At 40.6% G+C, this 19,098-nt stretch overlaps 1 protein-coding gene across 2 annotated transcripts in view; it reads right to left on the reverse strand.

The window, feature by feature from the left end:
• Positions 1-297: 297 nt before the first annotated feature.
• Positions 298-19,098, reverse strand: part of LOC132396742 (isocitrate dehydrogenase [NADP], mitochondrial-like) — a 56,255-nt gene continuing 37,454 nt past the window's right edge. For both annotated transcript variants that reach the window (XM_059974596.1, XM_059974597.1), the window contains 4 exons: positions 14,637-14,749; positions 10,061-10,158; positions 7,797-7,889; positions 298-6,406 (listed from right to left, as the gene is read on the reverse strand). In XM_059974596.1, coding sequence (XP_059830579.1) covers positions 6,322-6,406; positions 7,797-7,889; positions 10,061-10,158; positions 14,637-14,749 — 389 coding nt within the window. In that variant the 3' untranslated portion in view covers positions 298-6,321. The remainder of the gene's footprint in view (positions 6,407-7,796; positions 7,890-10,060; positions 10,159-14,636; positions 14,750-19,098) is intronic.

Here is a 19,098-nt window from a genome sequence, read left to right on the forward strand (position 1 = left end):
TTGCAGGGTTGACTGCTTTTCCTTTCCACAGATACAGCTTGACCGGCCTGATTTCTTCCAACATTTCTGTTTATGAATAAGCAGATTCAGGTTTGCTATTTTGCCTGCCCTACAAATTGGTGGGTATGGATGGTTGGTGGGGTGGGATGGGGTGCATGAAGCTCAATCCCTGTTATCAACTACAGATCTTACCAATCCAGAAAAGAAGACATCATTCCCAGATATCCGTTCTATGTGAACTGTCCAGTAACTTCCAGAAATCTACGGTAACTGACTCTGGTATACCAACACATCTGGTGCCTTTCCAAATAAATCCAACTTTTATTGCCAATAAACCAAAGTGTTGAAGATCATGACATAGCAGTGAGAATATACAATGTAATAAGTCAAACAACAATTAAATATTTTCAGGCTTTCACTTAAAAGCTAAAACGCTAGTAGTCCAGCATTAAGTAGTAGACGAGTAGTCCAGAGGACTAGAAAATTGCAAATGTCACTCCATTCTTTAAGAAAGGACGAAGGCAGCAGAAAGGCAATTATAGACCAGTTAGCCTGACCTCAGTGGTTGGGAAGATGTTAGAGTCAATTGTTAAGCATAAGGTCAAGGAATACTTGGTGACACAGGACAAGGTAGTACAAAGTCAGCATGGTTTCCTTCAGGGAAAATCCTGCTTGATGAATTTGCTGGAATTCTTTGAGGAGATTACAAGTAGGATAGATAAAGAGGATGAAGTCGATGTTGTAATATTTGGATTTTCAGAAGGCCTTTGACAAAGTGCCACACATGAGGCTGCTTACCAAGTACATGAAGAGCAAGAGGATAAAACACGAGAGAATAGGACCAATCAAGAGTGACAGTGGAAGTGTATGAAACCGGAGAAGATAGCTGAGGTACTAAACTTTGCTTCAGTATTAAAAACGGAAAAGGATCTTGCCAATTGTAGAGATGACATGCAGTGGACTGAAAAGCTTGAACATGTAGATATTAAGGAAGAGGATGTGCTGGAGCTTTTAGAAAGCATCAAGTTGGATAAGTCACTGGGATCGGATGGGATGTACCCCAGGCTACTGTGGGAAGCGAGGGAGGAGATTGCTGAGCCTCTGGCAATGATCTTTGCATGAACAACGACGACAGGAAAGGTTCCAGAAGATTAGAGGGTTGCGGATGTTATTCCCTTATTCAAGAAAGGGAGTAGAGATAGCCCAGGAAATTATAGACCAGTGAGTCTTACTTCAGTGGTTGCTAAGTTGATGGAGAAAATCCTGAGAGGCAAGATTTATGAATTTTTGGAGAGGCATATTATTAGGAACAGTCAGCATGGCTTTGTCAAGGGCAGGTCGTGCCTTACAAGCCTGATCAAATTTGTTGAGAATGTGACTAAACACATTGATGATGGTAGAGCCATAGATGTAGTGTATATAAATTCCAACAAGGCATTTGATAAGGTACCCCATGCAAGGCTTATTGAGAAGTAAGGAGGCATGGGATCCAAGGGGACATTGCTTTGTGTATTCAGAACTGGTTTGCCCACAGAAGACAGAGTGGATGTAGATGGGTCATATTCTGCAAGGAGGTCAGTTTCCAGTGGTGTGCTTTGGGGATCTGTTCTGGGATCCCTACTCTTCGTGATTTTTATAAATGACCTGGATGAGGAAGTGGAGGGATGCGTTAGTAAATTTGCTGATGACACAAAGGTTGGAGGGTTTGTGGATAGTGTGGAGGGCTGTCAGAGGTTACAGCGGGATATTGATAGGATGCCAAACTGGGCTGAGAAGAGGCAGAAGGAGTTCAACCTTGTGAGGTGGTTCATTTTGGTAGGTCAAATATGATGGGAGAATATAGCATTAATGGTAAGTCTCTTGGTAGTGTGGAGGATCAGAGGGACCAAGTCCATAGAACACTCAAAGCTGCTATGCGGGTTGACTCTGTGGTTAAGAAGGCATACGAAGCATTGGCCTTCATCAATCGTAGGATTGAGTTTAAGAGCCGAGAGGTAATGCTGCAGCAATATAGGACCCTGGTCAGACTCCACTTGGAGTACTGTACCTAATTCTGGTCACCTCACTTTAGGAAGGATGTGGAAACCACAGAAAGGGTGCAGAGGAGATTTACAAGGATGTTGCCTGGATTGGGGAGCGTGCCTAATGGGAATAGGTTGAGTGAACGCGGCCTTTTCTCCTTGGAGCGACAGAGGAGAGGTGACCAGATAGAGGTGTACAAGATAATGAGAGGCACTTGATCATGTGAATAGTCAGAGGCTTTTACCCATGGCTGAAATTGCTAGGACAAGAGGACATAGCTTTAAGGTGTTTGGAAGTAGGTACAGAGGAGATGTCAGGGGTTAGTTTTTTTTTTACGCAGAGAGTGCTGAGTGAGTGGAATGGGCTGCCAGCAGAGGTGGTGGAGGTGGATACAATAGGAACTTTTAAGAGACTCCTCAATAGGTACATGGAGCTTAGAAAAATAGAGGGCTATGGTTAAGCCTAGGTAGTTCTAAGGTAAGGATATGATCAGCACAGCTTTGTGGGCCGAAGGGGCCTGTATTGTGCTGTAGGTTTTCTTTGTTTCTAAGTTAAGAGCCATGGTATTCCAGGAAAATTACTAACATGGTTGGAGCAATGGCTGATTGTTAGGAAGCAGTGAGTGAGGATAAAAGGATCTTTTTCTGGTTGGCCGTCAGTACTAGTAGCGTTCCACAGGTGTCTGTGTTGGGACCACTTCTTTTTATGCTGTTGTAAATAATTTAGGTGTTGGAATAGATGGCTTTGTTGTTAAGTTTGCAGATGATATGAAGATTGGTGAAGGGGCAGGTAGTATTGAGGAAACAGGAAGGATGAAGAAGGACTTAGACAGGTTAGGAGAATGGGCAAGAAAATCGCAAATGAAATATAATGTTGGAAAACGAATGGTCATGGACTTTGGTAGTAGAAATAAACGCACAGACTATGGTCTAAATGGGGAGAAAATCCAAAAATCTGAGATGCAGAGGGACTTGGGAGTCTTTGTGCAGAGCACCCTGAAGGTTAACTTGCAGGTTGAGTCAGCAGTGAGGAAGGCAAATGCCGTGTTAGCATACATTTCAAGAGGTCTAGAATACAAGAACAAGGATGTGATGCTGAGGCTTCATAAGGCACTGGTGGTGCCTCAGCTTCAGTATTGTGAACAACTTAGGCTCCTCATCTTAGAAAAGATGTGCTGGCATTGGAGAGGGTCCAGAGGAGGTTCACAAGGATAACTCCAGGAATGAAAGGGTTATCATACGAGGAACGTTTCATGGCTCTGGGTCTGTATTCACTGGAATTCAGAAGGATGGGGGGTGGGGGATCTCATTGAAATTAAATTTGAAAGGCCTAGAGAGAGTAGATATGGAAAGGATGTTTCCCATGGTAGGAAAGACTAGGACAAGAGGGCACAGCCTTGGGATAGAGGGGCACCCTTTCAAAACAGAGATGTGGAGGAATTTCTTTAGACAAAGGGTGGTGAATTTGTGGAATTTATTGCCACATGCAGCTGTGGAGACCAAGTCGCTGGGTGTATTTAAGGCAGAGATTGATAGGTTCTTGATTAGACATGGCATCAAAGGTTACGGGGAGAAGGCTAGGAACTAGGGTTGAGGAGGAGATAGAAAAAAAAGGAGCAGCCATGATTGAATGGTGGAGCAGACTCAATGGGCCAGATGGCCTAATTCTGCTCCCATATCTTAAGGTCTTATGGTCTTAAATATGAGAAAAGTGACTTTGACTGTGAAATGACTGTTGGTGCCTAAAAGGCAGGGTTGAGTATTTGAAGGTGCTGATCTGCAAGTTTCATACACAGTCTCCAAAGTTTACAGAGGATGTTGGGAAAATCAATTTTTAAAAAATCCAGTGTGCCCCAGTGGTGTCCCTCAGGAGTCAGTATTGCGATCGCTACTTTTCACATTGTTTGTCAATGATTTGGATAATGGAATTGATGACCTTGTGGCAAATTTTCTGGATGATATGAAGATAGAGACATAGTGCTGAGGAATCAATGTGATTAAAGCAGGACTTGAGACAAATTGGAAGTATGGGCAAAGAGGTGGCAGATGGAATGCAGTGTTGGGAAATGTATGATGATGCATTTTGGTAAAAGGAACAATAGTGCGGACTAAATGGGGAGAAGTTTCAAACATCAGAGGTGCAGAGGGACATTGGAGTCCTCATACAAGACACCCAGATGGTTAATTTACAGGTGGAGTCTGTGGTAAAGATGGCAACTGCAATGTTGGCAGTTATTTAATAATTTATAGAATATAGAGGCAAGGAGATAATGTGAGCCTTTATAAGACACTAGTTGGGCCACACTTGTGAGTATTGTCACCAGTTTTGGGCCCCATATCTCAGAAAGGATGTGTTGCCATTGGAGAGAGTTCAGAGGAGTTTCAGGAGGATGATTTCCAGAATGAAGGGGTTAATATATGAGGTGCACTTGGCAGCTTTGGGCCTGTACTCACTAGAATTTTGAAGAATGCGTGGGGATCTCATTGAAATCTTCCGAACTTTGAAAGGACTAGATAGGGTGGATGTGAGAGAGATAGAGAGGATGTTTCCTATGGTGGGGGTATCCAGAACTAGAGAGCACAGCCTTAAGATTGATGAGAGACCTTTTAGAACAGAGGTAAGGAGTGTTTTATTTTAGCTAGTCTAGGGAATCTAGACTGCTAGACTAGATTGCTCTGTCACAAACTGCAGTGGAGGCCAAGTCTGTGGGTATGCTTAAGGCAGAAGTTGATCATTTCCTGATTGGTCAGGGCATTGTAGGATATGGGTGAGATGGAAGGCATATGGATTGAGTGGGATCTGGGATCAGCCATGATGGAATGGCTGAGCAGACTCGATGGGCTGAATGACCTAATTCTGCTTTGACGTCTTATGGTCTTACAAATGTAACTATTGAGAACTACAAGAATTCTTCTGAAAGAGACTTAAATGCAGATGATTTTGAGTTGTCAATAGTTATACCACATTAAAACAGGCCCTTTGGCCCATCTCACACATACCAACTAGCTGGTCCTGTTTGCATTTTGCTCAGATGCTTCTAATTATTTTACTATCCATGTTATATAAAGCGATACATTTTGATTGCATCAATAGACAAGTGAGCTCAGGATGGAAGCAGAGGGTAGAGAATGGAGACTTCCCAGATATGATGTGCCCAGCAGCTCAAAGACCAGTGTTCAGTGCTGACTTAGGGTGCTGCAGGTTCAGAGTTTGTACGTCCTCTCCGTGATCTCCTGGAACTCCTCTGTGTTTCTTCCACATCCTAGAGACTTGCTGGTAGGATAATTATCTACCATAAGCTACTCCTTGGTGCAGGTTAGTGGGAAATAGAATCAAAAGGCAAGCTGATGGACATTTGAGAGAAGTCACAGAAATGGGGAGGAAAGAGGGGAATTCGGGATAAATCCTTGGAAACAATGGTAATGGTCACTGAGTCATACAGCCAGGCAATCAGCCCAGTACATCCATCAAAATTAATCCCAGCTTCCCCCTCTTGCCCCAGAGCTTTCAATACCCTGGACAAAGTGTTTGTCCTTTTACCTGTAAATGCTGTCAGAGACTCTGCTTCCACCATTGTCAGGGAGTGTGCTCCAGATATTCACACTCCCAGGTTAAGAAAGGTTCTCCTCCCAAGAACCCCCCTTCTAAATCTATGTCCACCAAATCTAATTTTCATGTATCTCTGATATAATTAAATTAAACTATCACCACTATCAATTTAGAGTTCAACTCTTTTATGCTAACTAGGATGCAGTGTACAGGCCCTGCATGTTAACACTAGTGAAAGGTTTAAAGGTTGCACTATAATTATTGTTTTAGATAGCTGAGACAGGTCTAAAATGAATTGCCAGTATTTTAGAATTTTTGCTAACAAGTGTTACAAGAAGGCTTGTTGAAATAGGACACAGGACAATTTAAGAAGAAAAGTACAAAACATACTGTTCCTTTTAATTTGCAAAAACCTAAATATAGAGCTCCATTAGTTACTAAATGATTTTGATTTGAATTGAGAATTTGAAATTGGTTCAGATTTGCTTTTGTGTTACCGACTTTGACAATGATACAGAACAGAGGTTTCTGGCAAACTATTGACGCAGGACGGAATTATGGGCAGTAGTTGAAACTAAACATTTATTTGTATTTTAACAAACTATTAAAATTAACAGATAATACCAATACAATAAATGCCATTTCACATCCAGTGATGAAAGCTGTTCAGCTGGAGTAAATGCCAGCTTCAGCGCAGTAACCAGCAGCCTGGGAAGAATTTTGAAGATTCTTTATTGTTCTTGGTTTGTTTCAACAACTCAACTTCTTGTCTAGGTTTTCCTTGATGACATCAAGAAATTCTTCAGTGTATACATAGTGCTGCCACGGCTTTATACTAACAATGGAGGAAATTACAGCATATTAGTGGAAACTTTCAGAACAGGTTTTCAGCTTTCAGTTCCTTTTCAACATTGGCACAAAGAACAATTAGATATTTACAACCAGACCCTGTTGGAGTTTGTGCCTATTGTTCTGTAACAATGATTATAAGTGACTGTTCCCTGTGCCGAGCATGAACACTTCATTGCAGTCCCTTAATTTAAAACTTATATGATTAGTGATGCAAGGCAATTATGCAAATGACATACTGCCTACTGATGAGAAAGTTGCACTTTTTTCCTAAAAGATTTATATTGTCATGCTTGTTTGCTGCCACTGCTGAATTCTGACACGATGCAAATCCATTTTGTAAACTATTTTTATAGGAATTCATTTCTTCATTTGGTATACTTTTAAGATGTGATCATGTTTACCAAATTGATGTTTAATTATTTGCCAGTAAGTGCTAATAAAAGTTTCTTGATATAATTTAAGACACAATGATGAAGAAATCACGAGGGGCAAGAGTTTCAGATGAATTTCAAATGGGTGAAGAGTTGCTAACATGGGTAGTTAAATTTAAGGTGACTGTCAAAAGAATCAAAAGCAACATATGGGGGTGCTTCTGGAACGTATTGCCCACTGATGCATTGAAAATAGATTCAGAAGGGAATTGGGGAAAATTTGAAGGGATTATGCTGAAAGAGCTTTGGGATAGGAAGGATTAACCAGTTACTATTCTTCAATCTACTGTAAATATTGAGAAGGGTCCAGGTTTTTTGTTCATTTTCTGTTGAAACTCCATTCAACAAGCCTGGCATTCTGAGGCTGAGTAAGCCTCTTTGAAAATACAGGAGCACACTTGACCCAGAGGTGGGCATTGGACCACAGCACAGTTCTCCTTTGTGCTGCTGAACTCTGCCCCTCTTCTGCCGAAACACCCATTCATGCGTCCTGTTAGCTCCAGATTTGAGCTGCTCTTAACCATTTTTGGGTGGTTTTTGTCTCTATTACTCACAGATTCTACTCTTTCTACAGGTATTATTTTGTTCTTTATTAGTTTTTAAAGCCTCAAGGTCTCAATACACTGGCAATTTTATCAAAATGTTACAGAAAAGCTTATATTTTCATTCAGTTCCAACCCTCCAAGAGTTAAGTCAAAGCATTTCAATCAGATCTGAGCTAATTTAATACTACAATGTTTAACTCACATTTTCTAGTTTCAGGGGGAAATTGACCTCATGGAAATGGTGTCAGTCACAATTATATTTCCTTTCCTGTTGTAGGTGAAAGTGTTACCTAATCCCATGCTTTATTTCCCTCCGATGTTTGTCTATGCTGACACCTTTAAAGAATATTTAAAGATCCTGCTGTGACTGCATCACTTTTAAAAATAAGCAACTTACTTCTGAAGTCCATAAATGCAAGCAGCAAGATCCTTTGTCATGATTCCACTTTCCACAGTTTCCACACATACCTGCTCTAGTACGTCAGAAAACCTACAAGAATGTAATTGAGCAGAAGTATCAGACAACCTTATTGTAAAATGTGTACCATATCACAGATCGGGAGGAAACAGGTCTACAGATAACATGTTTATTAGGTATCTATAATTATCATAAGAGACTGGAAGAAATTCCAACAGGTCAGAGTTGGTGCTGCTTTCCACACTGGGAAAGGCAAGTGGCGAGTTAATCCGATCAGGCATTTCATCCTATTAAATGTCCTATCAAAATCCTGAACCCCTGTAAAAGCCTGTTTGGATTTGAATTCAACTGAAGCACTGTTTACTTGAAAATTATATTGTTAATACTTATTTAAATCACTGACCCAAAACTTTAATACAACACAAAACCACCATAAATTTTGAGTAGGTGGCAAGGATTGAATTAGACCAAAGAAAAACTGTACAAAGGAGCATCAAGTTTAAAATAAAGTTAAAATTGGCAAGATTAAGTGATGTCAAAAACTGGTAAGATTCAGAATTCTCTACATTCTCAGACATGGCAGGGGCAGAGAAGTTGGACTCCTTCAAAAGAAGAGAGAAAATAAATTTCCTCCCTTTCTCCCTTCTAGTGAAGTGATCCAGAAATCCAAAGCAGCATACTTGTCCGGCAAATGATAGAATCAGCACAAACTGCAAAGCACAGAAATGTCCAGATACGCTCAGTGGCACCAGCTCACTTGAATGTCACTTGCTTTAATCTTTCTGCCCACAAGTCCTGTGACCATGAATCACTTTCAGAATTAGCTTCAACGGGCATGCCAGACCCACTCCGGGTAAGAGATCTGTGTCAAAGCTCTTGGATCCACCTTCAAGCTGCCAATTTCCCTCAAGTTGCCAACTGATGCCATGCTCCCAACACCCACTTTTGTTCCAGGTCTCCTATAAAGGATCTTTGCCATGACTTCCTTTACCCCAGAATCTGATCTGGACTGACTCTATCCTCCGCATCAATGCTAACTCTCTCTCCAGTGACCTCCATTCAACTTCAATTTCTCCCCAATTGTCTCTGCTTCTTGCTGAATTTCCAGAGTGTAACAGTGGGTTTGCTTTAAACTGCTAATGAAATTGAAAGATTATAACAGAGCAAATTTGGTATTACCATAACCAGAAAATCCACCCAAGGAGAAATTTAATGCTAGATGAAAGACCCATCAGACAGCTTTCCCATGAAAATTCACTGGATAAAGCATTCAGGTCTCACTCTCCGCATTCTCTTTATAACATCACTCTGCACATCAAAACACAAAGATTGACTGTGTCCAGTCAAGATGGCACTAGTGAACAACTCCTCCTCAAGCAATATCTTTCACATAGTCCACGAAATTGTTTACTCCACTTCTCTCTTTTTTAATTTTAAATGTGTTTCTGGGACTGTCAGAGCCTGCAATCTACAGTTTGGAAAACGATTCAGTGATCTAGTGCTCTGCTGTCTCTGAAAAAAATTTCAGGAGACAAGCAGCCTTAAGGCAAAGAAGTGGGCCCGCGATCAACTCCATTTCTCACCATTTAAAGCATTGAGGTGAATGTGGAAGGCAAAAGGCAAGTGAGTGTTCTGCGCCAACTACCTGCCTCTTGCTGCTGTGATGGATCTCTCACTTGCTGCTGCTGGATGGGGCATCTGGGTGTGGCAGACTCTCACTCATTGCACCTGAGGGAAGGGGTCTGCATTCCAGTGGCCTCTCTCTCCCTCAATGTTGTTGGAGGATGTTGCCGAGGTTCTGCAATTTATAGATTGGACTGTAGACTAGTTCAAATTGGGCTCTTTCAGTTTTTGTGCTTTTTTTTTGAGTGTTCTGTGCTTTTGCCCATTCTTTCTTGTTGCCATTTGGCGTGAACTGTAAGATTTTTTTGTGCTGGTGGGGGATTTGATTTTCTTGCGGGGATTTGGTACTATTAGATTTTTTGTGGAAGGGGGATTGGCATTTGGAGTTTGATGTCCTTGTCATTTGCACATTTTTTTCACATTTTGGGGGTGTGGTTGAGGATTGTGTTGCTGGTTGCAAGATTTGTTTTTTTTGTGCGGGGGGGGGGGGAATAATGTTTTTCTATGAATGACTTCCATGGTTTTCCTTGTTTCCCGGCTATCTGGAGAAGACAAATCTCAGTGCTGTATACTGCATACATACTTTGATAATAAATGAATGTTTGAACATTTGAACTTACTGCTTAAGTTGCTGATTGCTGTCAAGTTTTGCTCTGTGCTCCAGCCCTCGAGTCCAGGCAAATATGCTGGCAATTGGATTTGTGCTGGTGGGTTTGCCCTAGTGTTAAATTGAGAAAACTTAAAGTCACAAAATGTGTAATTTGAACACAATCTTAGGCTTTGATACTGTGCATGATCCAGAAACACCTGCCTTCTCACCCACTTGGAGACCAAACCAATGCAGATATGTGGCCTTAAGAAATCAAACAAAGAGCAGGCCATTGAGCTTCCCCCACCATTCTAACAGGTTGTGGCTTGCCCTGAGCCTATATCAATAGGTTCCACAAACATCCAGAAGTCATTTAGCCTTATTACTGAATATGCTCCATTACTGATCCCTGTCTCAGAGAGAAAGAATCCGAATGTAGAATCTTCTCCTTAAAGAAACTGCTCTTCATTTCAGATCCAAATACTGACCACCCCGAGAGCTTACCATTCCTATTTCCTCTCTCAGAAACAATCTACCAGCACTTGCTCTATGAATCCCTCAGAACCTTGGATCCCTTGTTTTTCAAAACTCCAGTGACCTTGGCCTAGACGACTCTTAATTTCTTAACGCAAGATTGCAAGGCTGCAATAATTGGATTAGGCTACACAGATATAGTTCAAACCCAACTGCCATACCAGAAATGTTATCTTTATTTTGGCAAGCCATTATAAATGTTTATGCTGATATTTTAATGGATACTACTGCTAGGTTCATTAACTTGTCTCACACTCCTGCAAAGGTGGTGCTACAGCACTCCAAATGGTAGGAAGGTTTAACTACTGCTCCCACTGCAATTCCACTGGAATTTAAAATATTAAATACAAAAGGATAACCGCAGTCATACAACACTTGAGAAGCAACAGGATTTAAAAGGCTCCACCCAACATCTTCTCTGACAATGCAGCCCCAGTGCAAGTTAGTAAGCGTTTGTTATTCTTAGCATGAAATCATAATGATTCAAATATTCAGTCCATGAATGAAGTTATGCATCCTCATCTAGGAAAACTATTGGAAAATCCTTGGGTGGCCCATGCATACATTAACATGCAACTTTTAAATTCCTTCAGTTAAAACGAACAAGCTATTTGTTTCTCATATCAAATTGTGGATAGAGGCATTGCCTGGGGGTGGGATGTGGTTAGAACTCTGTTTATCATGAAATTCTATAATGCAAAGCCACTTCAAGTGGACTTTTGACCTCACAATCTACCTCATTATGATCTTGCACATTGTCTACCTGCACTTCTCTGTAAATGTTATTCTTGTTTTGTACTTTATTTTGCATTATGTTATTGTTTTACCTTGCACTACCCAAATACACTGTGTACAATGATTTGATCTGGTATGCCTTGCCAAGAAATTGGAGTTTCAGTGGGAGAACATTTCAGAAACAATGAACTTAACTCCATTCAGCTAAGTTTTCAGATAGTTAAAGATAATGATAAGACTGGACCTCAAAGGAAAGTACTAAACTGAGTAAAGGCTATTTACAATAGTATTAGGCATTGATGGCAAAAGTAGGTTAGGATTGGGTGCCCACGTCTGACATTTACAGTGTAAAGGCTAGCTGGTCAAAATTCACAATCAATATTTTCCCATGAGGAAGATAGGCAGAGATGGCAAAGTTCAGGAATCTTAAATGACAAAGGATGTTGCAAATTTAGTTAAAAAGATAAAGAAAGCTGATTTTGAACAAGGCCTGTGAGGAACACAATGGGTTCTGGTTAATTGGGCCATTAGTTAATCAGGTCAGCTGCTTATTTGGGACAACTCATAAGGAACAAAAACTAATTGACAAAATAGCCAGGATTCTCTTCATTTATTTGGGAACTGTTTAATTGGGGCAGGAGACTATTGCCAAACAATTTCTAACTAGTGCCAGTTGCAAGCACTTTTGAGACAGTTAGATACTAACCCATGTTTGGAGCAAACAGTTTTTAAATAGCATTATTTGCATGTGTTTGTGTTCAGAAAGCAGTGATTTTTATCACTGATGGTGACAAGAAGTGAGCAAACCGTTTTGCTCACTGTGGTTTCAAGCATTCAGGCTTGGAGATGTCAGAAACGGCCAGCAGTGAAAGTGAAATAAAAACATAAGAAATAGGAGCCTGAGTAGGCAATCCGGCCCTTTGAGCCTGCTCTGCCATTCAATGAGATCATGACTGATCTGGGTACTTAAACTTATCACCACCTACCTGCTTTTGTCCCATAAACCTCAATTCCCCTGCTAGGCAAAAATCTATCCAATTTTATCTTAAATATATTTATTGAGGTTGCATCCACTGCTTCAATAGGCAGAGAATTTCACAGATTCACCACACTTTGGGAAAAGCAGTTCCTCTTCATCTCTGTCCTAAAATTGCTGCCCCGAATCTTGAGTCTATGTCTCCCAGTTCTAGTCTCACCTAACTTTGCTGCCTTTATCTTATATAAAATCATGAAAGGAATAGATATTTCTATAAGATCTGTCATTCTTCCGAATTGCAGTGAGTACATTCCCAGGCATCTCAATCTCTCCTCATAGTTTAACCTCCTCATCTTTGGAATCAACCTGGTGAGCCTCCTCTGCACCACTTCCAAAGCCAGAATATACTTCCTCAGGTAAACTCACCACTGGTCGGCAACCAGAGAAATATCTTTGTATCACTACTTCAACAAGTTAAAAACTACAAATAATTTGAAAGTATCGACAATCATCTGGATATAAAAGAAAATGTTGACTTGGAGGATGCAATCATCAACAGTGTTGTACGAAGACAGTCCCTTAAATGCACTATGTGCTTGCACTGACTTTGTTTATTCTGTGTTCCAAACAATGCAACACAGATGAATTCCTCAGTTAGTAAGTATTAGGAACTAATACACAGTTTTATAGTACTACAGTAGTATTGGCAGTGTTCTAATTGTTCTGTGTTTCATTTAAATACATAATTTGTTACTCAGTTTGTCTTTTTAAAAAATATATATCTTTTTAACTTTTCCATAAAACTTCGACTAATTTCCTATTGTGTCCCAATTAACTGGAATCCACTGAGTAAGGGACGTAGGATACGACTCAGGAGGGTTAAAAGGGTATGAAAAGGTAAGTAAGATTACTGAAAATCCCAAAACATTCTATAAATGCATTAAAAATAAGAAAGTAACTAGGGAAAGAAAAGGCCCACTCAAGGACAGATATTTGGGATATTGGACACTGAATATTTCTGTGTGGAGGCAGAGGAAGTGGGCAACAGGCTAAACATTGTGTCAGTATTCAGCCAGAAGAACATGGATGATCAAGAGCTCAAGGAAGGGTATGCTGATGTTCTAGGGCAATATACAGTAATATCAAAAGGGAGGTAGAGTTGGGTCTTAAAGAACATTAAGGAGGGCAAGTTCTCCAGAACCTCAATAAATCTAACCAAGATTATTGACTGAAGCAAGAAAGGAAATTTCTAGGCCCCTGACTTGAGATTTGGGCATCCCTAGCCACAGATAAGGTCTGAGAGAACAAGAGAATAGCCAATATTGTTCATCTGTTTAAGAAGGGCAATTGAAACAAAATTGGAAATTATAGACCTATGAGCATTGGGAAAATACTAGAGAAGATTCTAACGGACAGGATCTATTTGCACCAGGAAAAGCAGTCTTATTAGGGATAGTCACCATGGTTTTAGACTGGGGAGATAATGTCTTACAAACTTTATGTTGAGTAACGAAGGCATACTTGATGACAAAAGTTAGGAAGTCCTATTACAGCTCTATAAAACATTATTTAGATCACATTTGGAGTAGTGCTTGCAGTTCTGGTCACCGTATTATGAGAAGGATTTGGAGGCTTTGGAGAAGTGCAGAAGTGGTTTACTAGGAAGTTACCTGGATTAGAGAAAATAGCTCTAAGCAGAGGTTGTTTTATCTCGAAACGTAGAGGCTAAAAAGAAGTATATAAAATTATGGGAGTTCTGAAATTACATTATCATTAAATTTAATAAAATTATACAGTAGATTTCTCTCCTCCCCACCCCCAAAGAGTGGAAACCTCAAATACTAGAAGGCATTACTTTAGGTAAACTGGGGAAGGTTTAAAAGAGATTTACAGGGCAAGTTTATTTTTCTTTACATAGTGGTAGGTGTCTGGAACACACACAGGCAGGGGAAGTATCAGTAGTAGGCATGATAGCAATGTTTAACAGGCATTTCAGCAGACACATGAACAGGTGTGGAATTGAGGGATACATATACCAGGTGGGGCTTTAAAGTGGCAATGAGGCCAAATGGCCTTTTTCTCTGCAGCACTGGTCAATGTTCCATGTTTAATGACAGAGTCACTGATAGCAAATTAAGAAAATGTAACTAGTTCAATTACTCTTTCTAAAAACATTATTCAAAGCTAGTTACAACCAATGTCACTCTGAATATCAACTGATGCTTATTTTAAACAGTAAATACTGTAGCTCCCTTTGAACAAATGCATTCAATGTTTCGCTTTTTACTATGACGAGGTTTAGCTTTCAGGAAAGATGGACGGACAAGGCGTCCCGTGCTGCTCTCGACTGTAGGTCGCTGACCTTCTGATGCTCTCTGTAGTGGCGAGTAACTGTTCCATGAGCAGCTTCAGCTTCAATTGTTTTCCCATCTGGACAAATCAGCACTGACGTCATCAGCCCAAGAGAACCAAATCCTGCAGAGAAAATGTCATTATGACAAGACCAGACAAGGCATTAGTCAACCTATTAAAGTATTAATTGCCCTTCCCCCCCTCCAGATTGCTTCATAATACATTACTGCTTATATAAACTTGAATTACTTCTCATACATTCAACCATACACTTGTGTTTTTTTAATATATATATTTTGGGCAGTTACTTTCCCTCTCCCCCTCCCATTATATAATTTCATGCTCATCAAGACAATGGACATCACCAAGGGAGATGGAAACCTGCCAGTTCAGACAACTGCAGTTGTGATTATGGTGCTGTAATAAAAATAGCAAGTGCCAGAAATACTCAGCAGGTCAAAGAGCAACCATAGAAAGACAGTTAATATTTCAGGTGGGAATCATGTGAGTTTATTGGAGGTGATAGGGTGTAAGAAGCAAAGGGCTGAACAAGATGAAATACAACAAGAGAGGATAGTAGACCAGGGAATAAAGGAAAACAGGTGAGGAACCCAGAGTGAGGAAGGTACGAGTGATGGGCCGGTTGTGGGAGGGGAAAGAGAAGGGGTAATGAGGCCAGGGAGATCAGGGAAAAGAAAAACCAGAGGTGAGAGGTTACTGGAAGTTAGCGAAATTGACGCTGATGCAGTCAGTTTGGAGAATACTAAAATGAAATATGAAGTGGTGTTCATCTCATCTGCACCCAGCCTCAACTTGGTTGTGGAATGTTATGGACAGACATGCCAGAGTGGGACTGGGAAGTGGAATTAAAATGTTTGGCCACCAAGAGATCCCAGCTATTACAGTGGTGGGAACGAATGTGCCCTACAAAGCGATCCCTCAGCCTGTGTCAGGTCTGACCGCTGTAGAGGAGGCTGTAGATTCGCATGTGAAGTACTCTCCTCCCTCACCTACCTACTTTCTCCCTCTCACTGGATTTACCCATCATCTGCCTGCTTGTGCTCCTCCTCCTTCTCCACTGTTTTTTACTCTGGCCGCTTCCCTTCCAGTCCTGATAAAAGGTCTCATTCTCAAAATAGCAACTACTCATTTCCCTCCATAGATGCTGCCTGGCTTGCTAAGTTCCTCCAGCATTTTTCCCTATCTTAATGAAGGTCAAAGGTAAATCTGTTTTAAGCTGCAGAGAAAGACTTCTTTGAGGTGGGGGCAAAGAGAATAAAAGGCTGGGAAGATGTTTTATTCAATTTCTTCATTTTTCAGGATCTAGATATCACCGGTAAGGCAAAGTTTAATGAATATCCCTAAATGGCCTTGAAGACAGTGGTAACTGGTTTTCTCATCCATGGACTGTTTATCCTTGTCACTGCTTTAATAAAGCAGCCAGCCTGATCAAGCAATCATCCATCCTGAACATTCTGTTCTTTCATCCTCCCACTGGGTGCATTTACCAAAGCCTGATAGCACATACTACCAGGTTCAAGGACACTTCTATTCCATTCTTAAGACAATTGAATGTTTTATTTGTACAATAAATCTGGACACTTCACCTCACAACCTTTCTCATTATAGCCTTTTTCCTTATTATCAACCTGCAATGCATTTTCTCTGTATCTTGTACTAGCTCAATGCACGGCTATATTTAATTGATCCATAGGAATGGCATGCAAGATGAGCTTTTCACTCTATCTTTATTACTTTACAGTTAAATATCCTCAATTCTGATGAAAGTCATTGACCCAAAGCAATAGGCTGGTTTGCTCATGCTGGTCACACAGTTCCCAATGACCTAGAAGCCTGACCGAAGAGAGCCAAGCGTATCAGCAGCAAGGAAGCAACTAAATGCATATCCTGTTGTCCTTCCGACAGCTTGTGACATCAACAGCATAACACTATTTGCTTCTCTTCCTTTATATAACAACTCAAATGACTAGGCCACGGTACATAGACTGGCAAAAGCCATTTGGCAGACAATGTGTTACACACAAAATGCCGGTGGGATGCAGCACGCCAGGCAGCATCTATAGGAAGAAGCACTGTCGATGTTTCAGGCCGATACCCTGACGAAGGGTCTCAGCCTAAAACGTCGACAGTGCTTCTTCCTATAGATGCTGCCTGGCCTGCTGCGTTCCACCAGCATTTTGTGTGTGTTGCTTGAATTTCCAGCATCTGCAGATTTCCTCGTGTTGGTAGACAATGTGTATGATGAGAAATGTCTCCTGGACTACTGCAGAGTCAAGTCGTGAATCAGAAAGTAAAAGGTGGCGCAATCTGACATCCAGTTTCCACGCAAAGCCCAGAATTCACCAACACAAGCACTGATGCTGCTAAAAAGCTTCTGTGATTTAGTCTGTTAACTACTTCCCTCTCCCACCACATCAGCAGGTGAATTGCTGAGTATTTCCAGAATTCTCTACTTAAAATTTACCAATATTACAATATTTAACGTTCAGCGCATTTACTTGATGGTACCACAGAAGTTTGACATCTTCATCTATGGGCATTTACAATGCTTCCAAGGAAGTCCAAACCTCGTCACTTTAATTTAACTATTTTCTGTAACTGACAGCAGGAACCAAGCACAGACTAATTAACAAGAAAATGTCAAGTGCAAAGACAGAGTGAAAAATTCAAAACTTGACTTCTATCCGAAACTTGTATGATGTGCATGTAATGGAACATTGCAGCTTTGTTCCTTCAGTTCTAATGGCAGCAGTACATGCCATGCCCATTAAAGTGGGCTTCCACATGACCTACTTGCTAGTTAATCCCACATGAGGAAGTTTTGCACAGTGAAGTGATTCAACGACCATTACAATTAGATCAGGATAGAGTGATGACCTTTCACCCAGATTAAATGGAACCATTTTGGATAGAGGGCTAAAAGCTGAAAGCCTGCTGCTTAACTGGACCACTATATCCAATGATCCAGCATTATTGGCAACTTGTGCATTATTAGTTCTCATTGCTACAAAGAAAATCTTCAGAAATTTCCCCTGTCAGCTATTTCACCCCACGTAGCCCAACTGCATTTTGCTTTTATCAAACCCTACAACCACAAAGCAAAATATATTCTTGGAAAATAAGTTCAGCACCTAGACTCATGTTATTTTATATAATTATTCTTCATAATTGTTGAATGTTGTTGATTTTTGTTGCATGTTACACCCTGACCAACACACCACAGCAAACTCACAATACATATAAATATAAATGGAGAATAAAGGTAATCTTCGATCCTTGTTGTGAACATTTCAGAGTGAGTATCACAAGGTCCAATGAGAAACTGTTGAGCAGTTGGAGAGTTGAAAAGGGATTTTGCCTTATTCTGCATTAAAGCACATCAACAGCTACACAAAACCATATTTCCTGTTTATATCCCCACTTACAGAAGTGACACGATTTTAACTCAAGGGATATGTTGACATTTCCACTTCTTCATGAGAGTCACTTCCATCCACATGAAGGAATGAAAACCCTCTTGCTCATTTGATAAGTAGCACATTTCTTTTTATTTCTTCATGGGTTACTGACAACACAGGCATTTATAGTGGGTCACTAATTACCCCAGAACTGGTAAAGAAGCAGTTTAAGCTTAATTACATTGGGATCTCCAGATGGATGGCAGATTTCCTTCTCTTGCCGGCACTGCTAAACCAAATAGGTTTCTATTATACAATAGGTTCATGGCTGCTGTAACTAAAAAAACTCTTCACTTTAAGTTACTGATTACTCAAGGTTAAATTCTGCAGATGTTGAACTAGTGCCTTTGGATCAATGGTGGAAACCTTTGATTGCTGGAACAGTAACTAACCAAATTAACTCAGCAGGCTAGGTGGCATCTATGGAAGAAAAGTACAGTCGACATTTCAGGCTGACACCCATCAGCAGTTCTGGAGAAAAAAAGATGAGAAAAAGGAAAAAAAAAAAATCATCTTTTCTTTCTTCAGTCCTGCCGAAGGCCTCAGCCTGAAACGTCGACTGTACTATTCTGTCTGGCCTGCTAAGTTTCTCCAGCATTTTGTGTGTGTTGTTTTGGATTTCCAGCATCTGCAGATTTTCTCTTGTCAGTAACTTAACCATTTTGCTATGTTGCCCTGGAGTGGGCTTCACCAGAGCATCAACTGCCACGCGAGGTTTTAGCACACATGAATGCAGCATGGCCTACATGTTACACTTCTGCAAAACATCTTCAACATGTATAACATTTCAAGACATTTCACAACAGCCAGAAGAAAGTCTGGCACAGAGCTACAAAGAAGAGATTAAAAAGGATGGTCAAATCTTCAGACAAAAAGAAGTGGGTTTTAGAAAAGAAAAGTAGAAAAGGCAGATATGGAGACTTCAGGGAAGAAGCTAGACATCAGACGGTAATCTAAGTGAGGGAATAATGTACAAGACCTTTTGGTCAAGTG

This window comes from Hypanus sabinus, chromosome 7 (assembly GCF_030144855.1).
Source record: "Hypanus sabinus isolate sHypSab1 chromosome 7, sHypSab1.hap1, whole genome shotgun sequence".
Lineage (NCBI taxonomy): Eukaryota > Metazoa > Chordata > Chondrichthyes > Myliobatiformes > Dasyatidae > Hypanus > Hypanus sabinus.